The sequence below is a fragment of the Hibiscus syriacus genome, unplaced genomic scaffold (genome assembly GCF_006381635.1).
Source record: "Hibiscus syriacus cultivar Baekdansim isolate YM2019G1 unplaced genomic scaffold, ASM638163v2 tig00110716_pilon, whole genome shotgun sequence".
NCBI lineage: Eukaryota > Viridiplantae > Streptophyta > Magnoliopsida > Malvales > Malvaceae > Hibiscus > Hibiscus syriacus.
This window is the reverse complement of record NW_024062835.1, coordinates 2,588,062-2,599,568: the sequence shown is the minus strand read 5'-3', so window position 1 is coordinate 2,599,568 and position 11,507 is coordinate 2,588,062. Positions and strand designations below refer to the sequence as shown.

General features: G+C 41.8%; 1 protein-coding gene and 1 pseudogene across 2 annotated transcripts; both read right to left on the bottom strand.

Annotated features, from left to right (window-relative positions):
- Positions 1-343: 343 nt before the first annotated feature.
- LOC120138924 lies at positions 344-4,479 on the bottom strand (annotated as a pseudogene).
- A 3,682-nt stretch (positions 4,480-8,161) lies between these two features.
- On the bottom strand, positions 8,162-11,098 carry LOC120138930 (TPR repeat-containing thioredoxin TTL1-like). 2 transcript variants are annotated; one of them, XM_039154311.1, is made up of 7 exons: positions 10,092-11,097; positions 9,815-10,010; positions 9,552-9,724; positions 9,096-9,429; positions 8,812-9,016; positions 8,638-8,738; positions 8,162-8,540 (listed from the first exon to the last, which is right to left on the bottom strand). In XM_039154311.1, exons 1-7 carry the CDS (start codon positions 10,997-10,999, stop codon positions 8,388-8,390), a joined length of 2,070 nt encoding a protein of 689 aa, XP_039010242.1. In that variant the 5' UTR covers positions 11,000-11,097; the 3' UTR covers positions 8,162-8,387. The 2 variants fall into 2 exon arrangements, with proteins under 2 accessions (XP_039010242.1, XP_039010243.1); XM_039154312.1 differs by lacking the exon at positions 8,162-8,540 and having other exon boundaries at positions 8,635-8,713; positions 10,092-11,098.
- Positions 11,099-11,507: the final 409 nt, after the last annotated feature.

The following is an 11,507-nucleotide window of genomic DNA, read 5'->3' as shown; positions in this document are numbered from 1 at the left end:
AACTAAATAGAAGCTGGGTGGGGCTGTAGCCCCCATCTCGAAAAGTTTTTTTACATTTAAAATATATATAATTTAAATATTTATACGATAATTATAAATCACCTTGTTCGCTTTCAAATGTGTTACACTTTACTTTCTCAAATTAAAATTTTGACTACGTTCCTGATGAAATTATATTGTTGTTAAGGCCTATTGATGGATGATTGGGGAACAACAATTAGTGTATTATAGAAGAAGAGCAATGTTCGGTGCATAGTTTTTGTACATTCACTTGACTATATACATTTAAAATACATAAACCAAAAACACACATAAAGAGCTCAAGAAAAAGCCTGTGTTGTAATCAAAAAGAGCTCATTTCCAGAATATAGATCCTTACCTTGAGCAATTCCCTGACAGCATCCCCAGACACGTCATTCCCGAAAGCCTCCATTGCCAAATCAGCATCTTCCACGTCAGCATCCATCCCATTCTGGCCCCATCTCCCTCAGCTCTTACCACAACCAGCGTCGCACCCAATCTCGGATCATGCCTCATCCTCATCCTCACATTGGGCACCAACGTCCTCCCTCTCTCCTCCTCCTCCTCACGTGCCTCCTTCCATTCCCTCGTCCCCTCCTTCTCCACCACCACCATACCTTCCCCGTCCCTGTCCGTAATAACCAACTCTTCCACCCTGTTGTGTTCCCTAACCGCTTGCCGTAACAGGAAATGCCTGACGGAAGCCTGCCACCGCACTTATCGTCCACATCACTCGCGTCTTCAACCCTCCGGCGACCTCTGTCTCGTAATTCCCCAAACGGAACCCGAAAACGACGCATGTTTTCAGAGTTTGGCCGAACTCCTGATGTAGGGGGATCCGAGACAGATGATGCTGAGCTGTCAGATTGCACGTTTATGGCGCTGAGATACCATGAGTTGGCAGATCAGCGCAAAGGCGGGAATTGATTGTGACATGTTCCTCATTGGTGTCGTTTTGAGTATGTTTCAGTCTTTTGGCCATAACTTTGGCTACAGGTGTCAGAATCGCGCATAAGACCCCAATCCGGAAAGCTCTTTTCGACCTCAAATTCTGCCGTTTTCCCCTCCGGATCACTAGATTTAGTTATTTTTTACTATTTATGGTAATATTTCGATTGTTAATTAGGAAGTCAATTTAAATCCGATTTAGGCCGGATTTTTGGGAGATTGCTTATTTTATTTCGAATTTCAATTTAGAGTGATTTTCGGGATTTTTCTATTTTTGGCAAAATTCGAATAAAGACGATTTTTGGCTATAAAAGTTCGGCTTGTGGACTACTTTTTGGCATTGTTTGATTTTATAATATTTTATTAAACCCTAGAGACTTTTTTCTCTTGTTTTTGGGAGAATTTTCTCTTGTGAATCGTCTGTCGGAGCTAGCCTATAGGATAATCACTATTCTATCTGGCGTCAGTTGGTGTCAGAGCTTCAACATCTTTTGGGAAATTTCACCAGTTTCAATGGCTGGAGGTCGTGGTCGTGGTCGTCGTGAGCAGGTTCCGAATGAGGAAGCCCAACGCCGTGATCGCAGCTTTCAGGATGTGATGATTGCGGATTTGCAGAGGCAAGTCGCAGAATTAACCCAGCACCTGGCGGTGCAGGATTTCGAGGATCGTGAGGCCTCTGATCACGATACCAATTCCACTTTTGAAAACCCATATCACAATCGCACAGGATTCCGGGAGCACCGTGGTCGGGAGGAGCGTCATGGAGACCTCGGTTTTCGGGTCGATCTCCCTGAGTTTTCTGGTACGTTATAGGCCGAGGGATTCGTGGATTGGATTAATGAAGTGGAGCGTATTTTTGAATATAAGGAAGTCCCCGATCGTGTGAAAGTGAAACTGATCGCCATAAAACTCAAGGGCAGAGCATCTGCGTGGTGGGAACAGTTACGACGTTCACGAGAAAGACAGGGCAAAGCCAAGATCACTGATTGGGAGAAGATGAAAAAGAAGATGAAGGGCCACTTCCTTCCCTTCGGCTACACGCAAACCTTATTTCAGCGACTTCATGCGTTGAGGTAGGGCGCGCGATCAGTCCATAATTACACGGAGGAGTTTTACCAATTGGTCGCCCGGAATGATTTATCTGAGATGGAGGAGCAGATGGTGGCGTGATATTTGGGGGGTTTACGCCAGCCCTTGCAAGATGTCCTCAGCCTTCATCAATGTGGAGTGTTTCGGAAGCATACCAACGTGCACTTGCTGTTGAAAAATAGCAAAACAGGAGACCAGTGATCAGGAGCGATCACAACAGTCGACCAGTTCGCCCTCAGGAGTCCCGTCCTGCTCAGCAGCCACCGCAGGGTAATTCTAACCCTACTATTAGATGTTTTCGTTGTGGTGAACAAGGGCATAGGGCGACTGATTGCAGGAAGCCTGCTATTCAAAAGGGCAAAAATTTGTTGATTGAGGAAAACGTGGAAGACGAGACTGAGGAGATTGGCGAACCCGTGTATGACGATGATGAGACTGATGATGTGTTGTATGGAGATGGTCATGAGACTCTGGTAGTTCGCAAGAGTCTACTTACCCCCCAAGGGCGATTCAGGGGATGATTGGTTGAGAACCAATATTTTCCACACAACTTGTACAGTTGCAGATAAAGTCTGCAAAATGATCATTGACAGCGGCATTTGTGAGAATGTAGTGTCCGAGGAGGTTATCCAGAAATTGCAGTTGAAGACGGACCGTCATCCTAAGCCATACAAGTTGTCATGGCTAAATAAAGACAGTGAGGTAACAGTTGATAGGCGATGCCTCGTGTCTTTTTCAATTGGTAGAAAATATTTTGATAATGCCTGGTGTGATGTTGTGTCTATGGATGCGTCTCATATATTGTTGGGTCGACCTTGGTAGTATGATCACAGTGTCATTCATGATGGACGGAAGAATACATATTCCCTTAGCATCAAGGGAAAAAAGATTGTGTTGGCACCCCGGCGGGAAGGACTTACTCCTACCCCAGTAACCCATAATACTAATCTGCTTTCTATGTCCAGGTTTTTAGATGAGATTGAGCATGGCGGCGTGGTCTATGCCTTGCTACCTTGCGAGAACAATACAGTAGACGTGGATACAGATTTACTAGTAGAGGTGCAGCGGCTGCTAGCAGAATTCTCTAACTTGATGCCAGAGGATCTTCTTCCTGGACTACCACCTATGAGGGATATTCAGCATCAAATTGACCTTGTTCCTGGGTCAAGTTTGCCAAATCGACCAGCATATCGCCTCAGTCCCAAGGAGGCTGAAGAGTTGCAGCGACAGGTGGAAGAGTTGTTGGAGAGGGGCTATATCCGAGAGAGTATGAGCCCATGTGTAGTCCCTGCTCTGTTAGTGCCAAAGAAAGATGGTTCTTGGCGTATGTGTGTTGACAGCCAAGCGATCAAAAGAATTACAGTGAAGTACCGGTTTCCAATTCCCCGTCTAGATGATATGTTGGATCAGCTATCTGGTTCTAAGGTCTTCTCAAAAATTGACCTTAAGAGCGGTTACCACCAAATCAGAATAAGGCCTGGAGATGAGTGGAATACGGCGTTTAAAACGCCACAAGGGTTGTATGAGTGGATGGTCATGCCTTTTGGGTTATCCAATGCGCCCAGTAGGTTCATGAGATTTATGCATCAGGTCTTGTGACCTTTTATGGGGAAATTTGTTGTAGTTTACTTCGATGATATCCTCGTTTATAGTCCGACATGGACTTCACACTTCGATCACCTCCGTGCTGTTTTGAGATGCTGAAAACGGAGTGCTTGTTTGTCAATCAAAGAAGTGTTCTTTCTTCACTACTTCTGTGACTTTTCTTGGTTTTGTTGTGTCTACTGATGGTGTTCATGCAGATCAGTCAAAGATAGATGCAGTCTTGGAGTGGCCCAGACCAAGAACCTTACATGACATCCGAAGTTTCCATGGCTTGGCGTCTTTTTACCGCCGATTCATTAGAAATTTCAGTACTCTAATCTCCCCTATCACAGAGTGCCTCAAGGGGCGTGATTTCCAGTGGTCTGAGGAGGCATAGGCCAGTTTTCAACTGGTCAAGCAGAAGATGACCGAGGCACCAGTTTTGGCACTTCCAGATTTTGACAAAGTGTTCGAGGTAAATTGTGATGCATCTGGCGTTGGCATTGGTGGTGTTATGAGTCAGGCAGGTCGTCCAGTTGCTTTTTTCAGTGAGAAGCTATCGGGATCAAAGAAAAATTATTCCACTTATGATCTGGAGTTCTATGCCATAGTTCAGTCCCTAAAGCATTGGCGTCACTACCTAGTACAGAAGGAGTTTATTCTGTTTACCGATCATGAGGCCGTGAAGTACATCAATGGCCAACACAAGCTGAGTAGACGTCATGCCAAGTGGGTAGCATACTTGCAAGAATTCACTTTTACGCTGAGGCACCAAGCAAGGAGTTTGAACCGCGTCGTAGATGCCCTGAGTCGTCGTACCTTACTTCTCACCACCATGAGTACTAAAGTTACAGGATTTGAGATGTTCACAGATATGTATGCAGCTGATCCTTCCTTTGGAAGGATATTTCAGGAGGTAACTGAGGGTCACCGTCATGATTTTGTTTTGCATAATGGGTATCTGTTTCGTGGATTACAGTTGTGCATTCCAGATTGTTCATTGAGGCAGCAAATTATAAGTGAACTCCATAATGAGGGACACTTTGGCCGAGATAAGACATTGGCCCTTATCTCTTCTGAATTTTATTGGCCCAAGTTAACTAGTGATGTGGCCCATTATGTGGACCGTTGTTATGTGTGCCAGCGGTCTAAGGGTGTTCTCACCAATGCAGGATTGTACACTCCCTTACCTGTTCCTGAAGCTCCTTGGTTCGATGTCAGCATGGATTTTGTACTAGGCTTACCCCGCACCCAAAGGGCCTCTGATTCTATCTTTGTTGTGGTTGACAGGTTTTCCAAGATGGCTCATTTTGTAGCTTGCAGAAAGACTATGGATGCTGACCGGATTGCCCATCTCTATTTCAAGGAGATTGTGCGTTTACATGGTGTTCCTCGATCCATCACTTCAGATCGTGATACTAAGTTCATCAGTCATTTCTGGAAGAGCCTGTGGGGGAAACTAGGAACGCAGTTGAATTTCAGTAGCGCCTACCACCCCTAGACGGATGGCCAGACCGAGGTGGTGAACCGAAGTTTGGGAAACCTTTTGAGGTGTTTGGCAGGAACGAAGCCGAAGCAGTGGGATTTGGCATTGCCTCATGCAGAATTTGCCTACAACAGATCAAAAAATAGAACCACAGGTTTAAGTCCATTTGAGATTGTCTATGGTCAGAACCCATCCGGGGTGTTGGACTTAGCCCCTATTCCACGTATAGGACATTTCAGTCCTAAAGCAGATGAGATGGCAAAGTATCTTCGGGGTATCCATGAGCAGGTGAAACAGACCATTCATGAGAGCAATACCAAGTACAAGACTCGGGTCGACAAACATCGTCGTCAGGTACTTTTTGATGTTGGTGATTTTGTTTGGGTTGTATTAACTCGTGATCGTTTTCCTGTTGGTGAGTATAATAAGCTTAAGGATCGAAAGATTGGACCTTGTGAGGTCGTGCAGAAGATCAATGATAATGCTTACAGGTTACGACTTCCCAGTCACTTGAAGACTTCTGATGTCTTTAATGTGAAGCACTTGAGTCATTGTTTTGTGGATCCTGTTGACACTACTCTGAACTCGAGGACGAGTTCTTTCCAACCCGGGGTGACTGATGCAGGGGGATCCGAGACAGATGATGCTGAGCTGTCAGATTGCACGTTTATGGCGCTGAGATACCATGAGTTGGCAGATCAGCGCAAAGGCGGGAATTGATTATGACATGTTCCTCATTGGTGTCGTTTTGAGTATATTTCAGTCTTTTGGCCATAACTTTGGCTACAGGTGTCAGAATCGCGCATAAGACCCCAATCCGGAAAGCTCTTTTCGACCTCAAATCTGCTGTTTTCCCCTCCGGATCACTAGATTTAGTTATTTTTTACTATTTATGGTAATATTTCGATTGTTAATTAGGAAGTCAATTTAAATCCGATTTAGGCCGGATTTTTGGGAGATTGCTTATTTTATTTCGAATTTCAATTTAGAGTGATTTTCGGGATTTTGCTATTTTTGGCAAAATTCGAATAAAGACGATTTTTGGCTATAACAGTCCGGCTTGTGGACTGCTTTTTGGCATTGTTTGATTTTATAATATTTTATTAAACCCTAGAGACTTTTTTCTCTGGTTTTTGGGCGAATTTTCTCTTGTGAATCGTCTGTCGAAGCTAGCCTACAGGATAATCACTATTCTGTCTGGCGTCAATTCTTAACCCCAACTGCATTGACTCCAACCTAAGCTTTGGCAGCTTTATGACCAACAATGGTCATTGGGACGAATAGCTCTTGCTCTCATCATTAAGCCTAATGTTATTGCTCACATCAACGTGAAACCCCTACCAGCACTGATGTCAATGATCAACCTATCTGGCCGTGGAGCAAAAAGCTATGCTTTGAAGTTGGCTCAACGTATATATACCAAACTAACCGAGAACCAATGGGATGCTAAAGATAGTTGTTGGAAATTCATTTGGTCACTTCATATTCTCCAACGAATCTGAATTTTCATTTGGCTTGTCCTTAAGGAGAAAGTTATGAATAATTGTAAGGGGGCATGCGTATGCTCACGGACAATCATACTTGTCCTGCTTGTGGTGCTTCTCTTGAAACTGTTATCCATGTTCTCCATGACTGTGATCGGGCTCGTAGTCTTTGGAATTGGGTCGTGCCTCAACCCTTACACGGTACCTTATTCTCCCTTGATATTCGATCTTGGACACTGAACAATCTCGAGATGAAGAAGCCACTGGTCAGTGGGGATCCTTCATGGTCTTGTTATTTTGCTTCAATCATTTGGCAAATCTGGAAACAAAGGAGTGAACTTATCTTCAACAACTCCTTGCTACCAATTGGCCAAATCTTATATTGCAGCAGAACTTCGGCATGTTATGACTGGCCTACCCCTACTTTGCGCAGAAACCAGGCTCAAGCTTCCGATAAAAAATCATGGATCAAGCCCCCTGCTGACTGGGTCTGCCTGAATTCGGATAGAGCTGGTTCGTCAACCACTGGAAGAGGATCGATTGGAGGTGTTATCCGTGACTCGAATGGTGACTGGGTAGTTTGTTTCTGTAAGAACATCGGTGTTAGCTCTTTCCTCCAAGCCGAGCTTTGGGGCATCCATATGTGTCTCCTTATTGCTTGGAATACCAGTGCTTCAAAAATCATTGTCCAATCTGACAATGCCCAAGCTATTAATTTACTGAAGGTTATTAAAACCGAATGCAACCACCTCTCGCTTGTTCGCGCCATTGCTGCTCTTTGTCCACGTGAATGGGAAGTCCAATTCCAATGGATTCCAAGATCTAGCAATAAAGTTGCAGACTGCTTGGCCAAGATTGGCTTGCGTGATCATTTCATCCTGGTGATTTATGATTCCCCTTCGGTGGAAGCTGTGGATCTTCTCGCTTCTGATTCTGTCTCTACTGTCCAAGCTACTGATATGCAGTGCAAGCCTGAGTTTTTAGGCTCCGTTCTATTAAAACAAAAAGAAAATCGTAAAACTGATTCGAATAGTATTATGTTGTTCAATTCGATTCAATTTTTTTTTATTTTGTGATTCGATTTTGATATTTAATTTAAAAATTCGGTCCAGTTTCAATTTTCTATATGAACTATGTTTATTCCAAATTAAATCGAATTAAAAAAGAAAAAGAAATAATTATCCAAATCAAATCAATTTTGAATTTGTTATAAGATAAACTTAAATAAATAAAGTCCTAAAACTAATAATATTTTTTAATTTAAACTAGTGTGTTTGTAGTCGATTTAAGCTTGAAGGTTTTTGTTCAGATGTTGAATTTAAAAAAAAAATAGTTAAAAACTACAAAATTGAACCGAATGAAATACACTCCTACCTCCCACCATAATGTACTTCCATCCTTAAGAATGGGGTTAAGCTCTGGTTAGTCATTAATAAATTAGTAAAGAAAAATTATTATTATTATCTTTTTATAAATGCAATATAAACAACTGTTTGATTATTCCCTTTTTAAAACAGTAAAAGAAAACTAAAATAAAAAACGAAAAATAAGATAATCTCCTCTATGCGTCTTTAAATCACAAGTTGCCACCCTGATTTCACTCAGCTTTCCCTACAAGTGTGAATTTAATGTCTACAAAGTAATTTAGCAGACATGATTAGGATTTAGCCCATCATTAAAATTATTTCTCTCTCTTTCTTTATAAACAAATGGTGGCAAATCTTCATCCATATCTTCTCTTTGTTCTTGCCCTATCTTGTTGTCTACTTCCATCTTCAACTGCTGTACAATTTGACTGAACTTTCTAGCAATTCAGGGTTATTTCCAGGAACTTCTTTCACTCTTGATCCATTCTTGTATATTTTGAATGCTGGAATGGAGCTTAAAGCCTCTGACTTAGCTAAGTAAGGATGATCTTCTATCTCCACCTGCCAATCCCAATCAACCACACGCTTTACTACTTCCATTATTTTATTGATGCTTCAAATAAATGTAATTCTTAGAAAGAAGATGACTATGAGACACCTTGATGAAGAAGATAGATGGGAACCTCTTGCACACTTGCTCCATAATCTTCTCTACTTGCTTGTGTTTTACTTTGCTGCAGAAAAGCACCACACTCATCCCTGTCGTTCGAGTAAAATGATTATCGAATTAGATTTACCGATGAGCTCAAAACAAGTGGAGATGACTACTTACCAGGTGAGGTTACAAAGTGCCTGAAACGCTCGTTGCTAGAGACCAAAACCAGATTTGACCCAAACTTCAAGTCCTCCATGTCTTGACCTTGCTGCTTCTTGAGTTGGACATTAGCCTCGAATAAATCCCGAACAACCTCCTCGTCTCCTGGAGTTTCCCTTATCAACATCTCATAATCTTGGCTTGCCATTTCCCATCTTTCAAGCTGGTTATAGATAAAGTGGAGAATCAAAAAATGAACAATCCGTTTCCGGAGGAATCACGTCTTGGAATTATTTGTTTACCTTGGAATTACAATCAGCTTTCCTTAGCCTTGCTTTCCTGTAGGAAGGTTGAACATTGAGAGCAGCTGTGCAATCTTCAATAGCCTTCTGGAATTGGTCTAACTTAGATCGGCAAGCTGCTCTGTTGCATAGCAAAACTGAGTTGTATGGATCGTATTCGAGTCCTTCACTATATACGATGCAAGCCTCTACGAATTTCGATGCCTTGAAGAGCAAGTTACCACTCAATCGAGTCGATGATACCGCTTTAGTTTTCATTACCACTAAGCTTATTTCCTTGTTGCCTGGATCCAGTCTAGCCGCATGCTGTGCTGCTGATACAGCCTCATCTAGCCTATTATCATCTCATCAAGTCCTCAATTAACTATTAAACTACAATAATCTGGGTGTATGCAGATGTATAAATAAACAGTTTATATGCTTTATACTTGGTTATGGAGATTTATTTCAACTAACCTGCCCGAAACCATGTAGACAAGTGCTTTGATCATTAAGAGATAAGCACAAACGGCCAGGTCAAAGAAATTAATACAAGATTCAATGGCAAATTCTGGTCCTTTGTTGGATGACGTATAAGCCTCTTGATGCCTATGGAGATTCAATAAGGCCTCTGTTTGTAGAGCATAGACCTGGAATTGATCACAAAGTACAAATGACCATAAGCAACTATATGCAGCATATGCTGATATTCAATGTATATAAATGGTAAAGAAAGCTACCTCAGGTGCGTAGTCGACCACTGAGGTTATAGCACATTGAGTCTCATTAACTAAACTGTTCCATTCATGTGATTTTCGTGCATCGGTGCATCTTTTGAGGCATTGAATTAGAGTCTGAGCTTCAGATATGTCATTAGAATCTGCATGATTGCCAGCATTTTTGTAATGATATAATGCTTGTTCTGGTTTCCCCAATCTGCATTGCAAGCAATGATAATTTTAGAATTTTTCCAGTGTGGATGATCATATAAAGTTTTACAATATAATTCAATACTACCTGAGATAAATTTTTTCCAAACGGCGATGAGCTCTGCAATAAGTAGGATCAAGTTGGATAGCTTCTTTGCACTCGACGACAGCCTCCATAAGACGACCTAAGCCTAACAAGGCCGCACTCTTATTACACCGATACGTTGCCTGTTTAGAATTGAGAGAAATTGCTCGTTCGTATAAAGCCAATGCCTCTTCAAACCTTCCCTGCTTATATGCCTCATTCCCCTTGCTCTCCAGTGTTTCAGGATCCAATCTTGTGGTTGGACCGTGAAACTGTTTAAATTCGTCACTAGGCTGCCTTATAATATTTCCCATGACCGAGCTGGCAAGTTTGTCAATGTTGTTTTTTCTTGGTGGATTTTGTGTGGAATGTGCCTTGTGATAGAAATCATCCAAAACATCAATTGTTGCATTGGAACCATTCTTCCCTGTGCCACTCCCAGCTCCTAGCTGCCTCAGGTTCCCTAATTGGCTTGCTAGCATTACATTACTAGAAGTTGCTCGAATGAGAGCTTTGTTATTGTTTGATTGTTGTTCATCTTTAATTATCACCTTAGCAAGCTCCTTGGAGTGATATGTTGAACCAGATGATGATGTGGTGCTTCTAGCTGCATTTGAGATTGAATTCCGTGGTGGAAACACGTCGGACTTCCTTCTCGGTTTCGGTAAAGCCAAGTTGGATGAATCCTGGAGTACTGAGTCTGAATCCACAGTGCTGCAACTACGTCTTCTCCTGGAATCATCAATGTTTGAAATCCTTTTAGACTTATCAGTGACAGCCTCTTTTAATACCTTATGCATCCCCTTTCCCTGCAATGCCGGCACCGATGATTTTCGGGACCAGTTGTTCCACCAGTGGAAAACTCCTATTAAACCACACTCAATTTCCTGCTCCGTTGAATACTTTGCCATCTTTTCCAACTTCCTTTTTTTTCTATCAGAAAATGAAAATATGAAGCAAAGAGATGAAAACTTGAAAGAATACCATCTTTTCCAACTTCCTTTTTTTTCTATCAGAAAATGAAAATATGAAGCAAAGAGATGAAAACTTGAAAGAATAAAGAATTGACAGGAAGCACGAGAAAAAATTAAGAAAAGATACTTGAATTTGAAGGATTCATTCAGTGTGACAGGTTTAGTCCTCTCGATGTATTTATATCATAAATTCACTTACCCTCTAGAGTGGCTTCCAAGAAACCAACTTTATCTTTATAGGATTCCGAGAAAAAGAAAGGGATTTAAAAGATAATAAGCCAATGTTGAAGATTTCTGCAACGTTTGGTGATTTTCTTTTATCTTCTATTGACCATATGATTGAAAACAATGCAAAAAGAATGCTTTTGTTCTGTCATTTGACAAAACTAAAAAAAAGGGAAGAATTCCCATTGCATTGGACCATTTCGAATTTGATACAATAAAG

What these genes read in the sequence shown, in the direction of transcription:
- LOC120138930 (XM_039154311.1), bottom strand. Translation starts at nt 10,999, where the DNA reads ATGGCAAAGTATTCAACGGAGCAGGAAATTGAGTGTGGTTTAATAGGA. An exon ending in GTCTACATGGTTTCGGGCAG is followed by an intron (nt 9,430 to 9,551) that starts GTTAGTTGAAAT and finishes AGATGATAATAG; the next exon opens with GCTAGATGAGGCTGTATCAG. An exon ending in AAGCTGATTGTAATTCCAAG is followed by an intron (nt 9,017 to 9,095) that starts GTAAACAAATAA and finishes ATCTATAACCAG; the next exon opens with CTTGAAAGATGGGAAATGGC.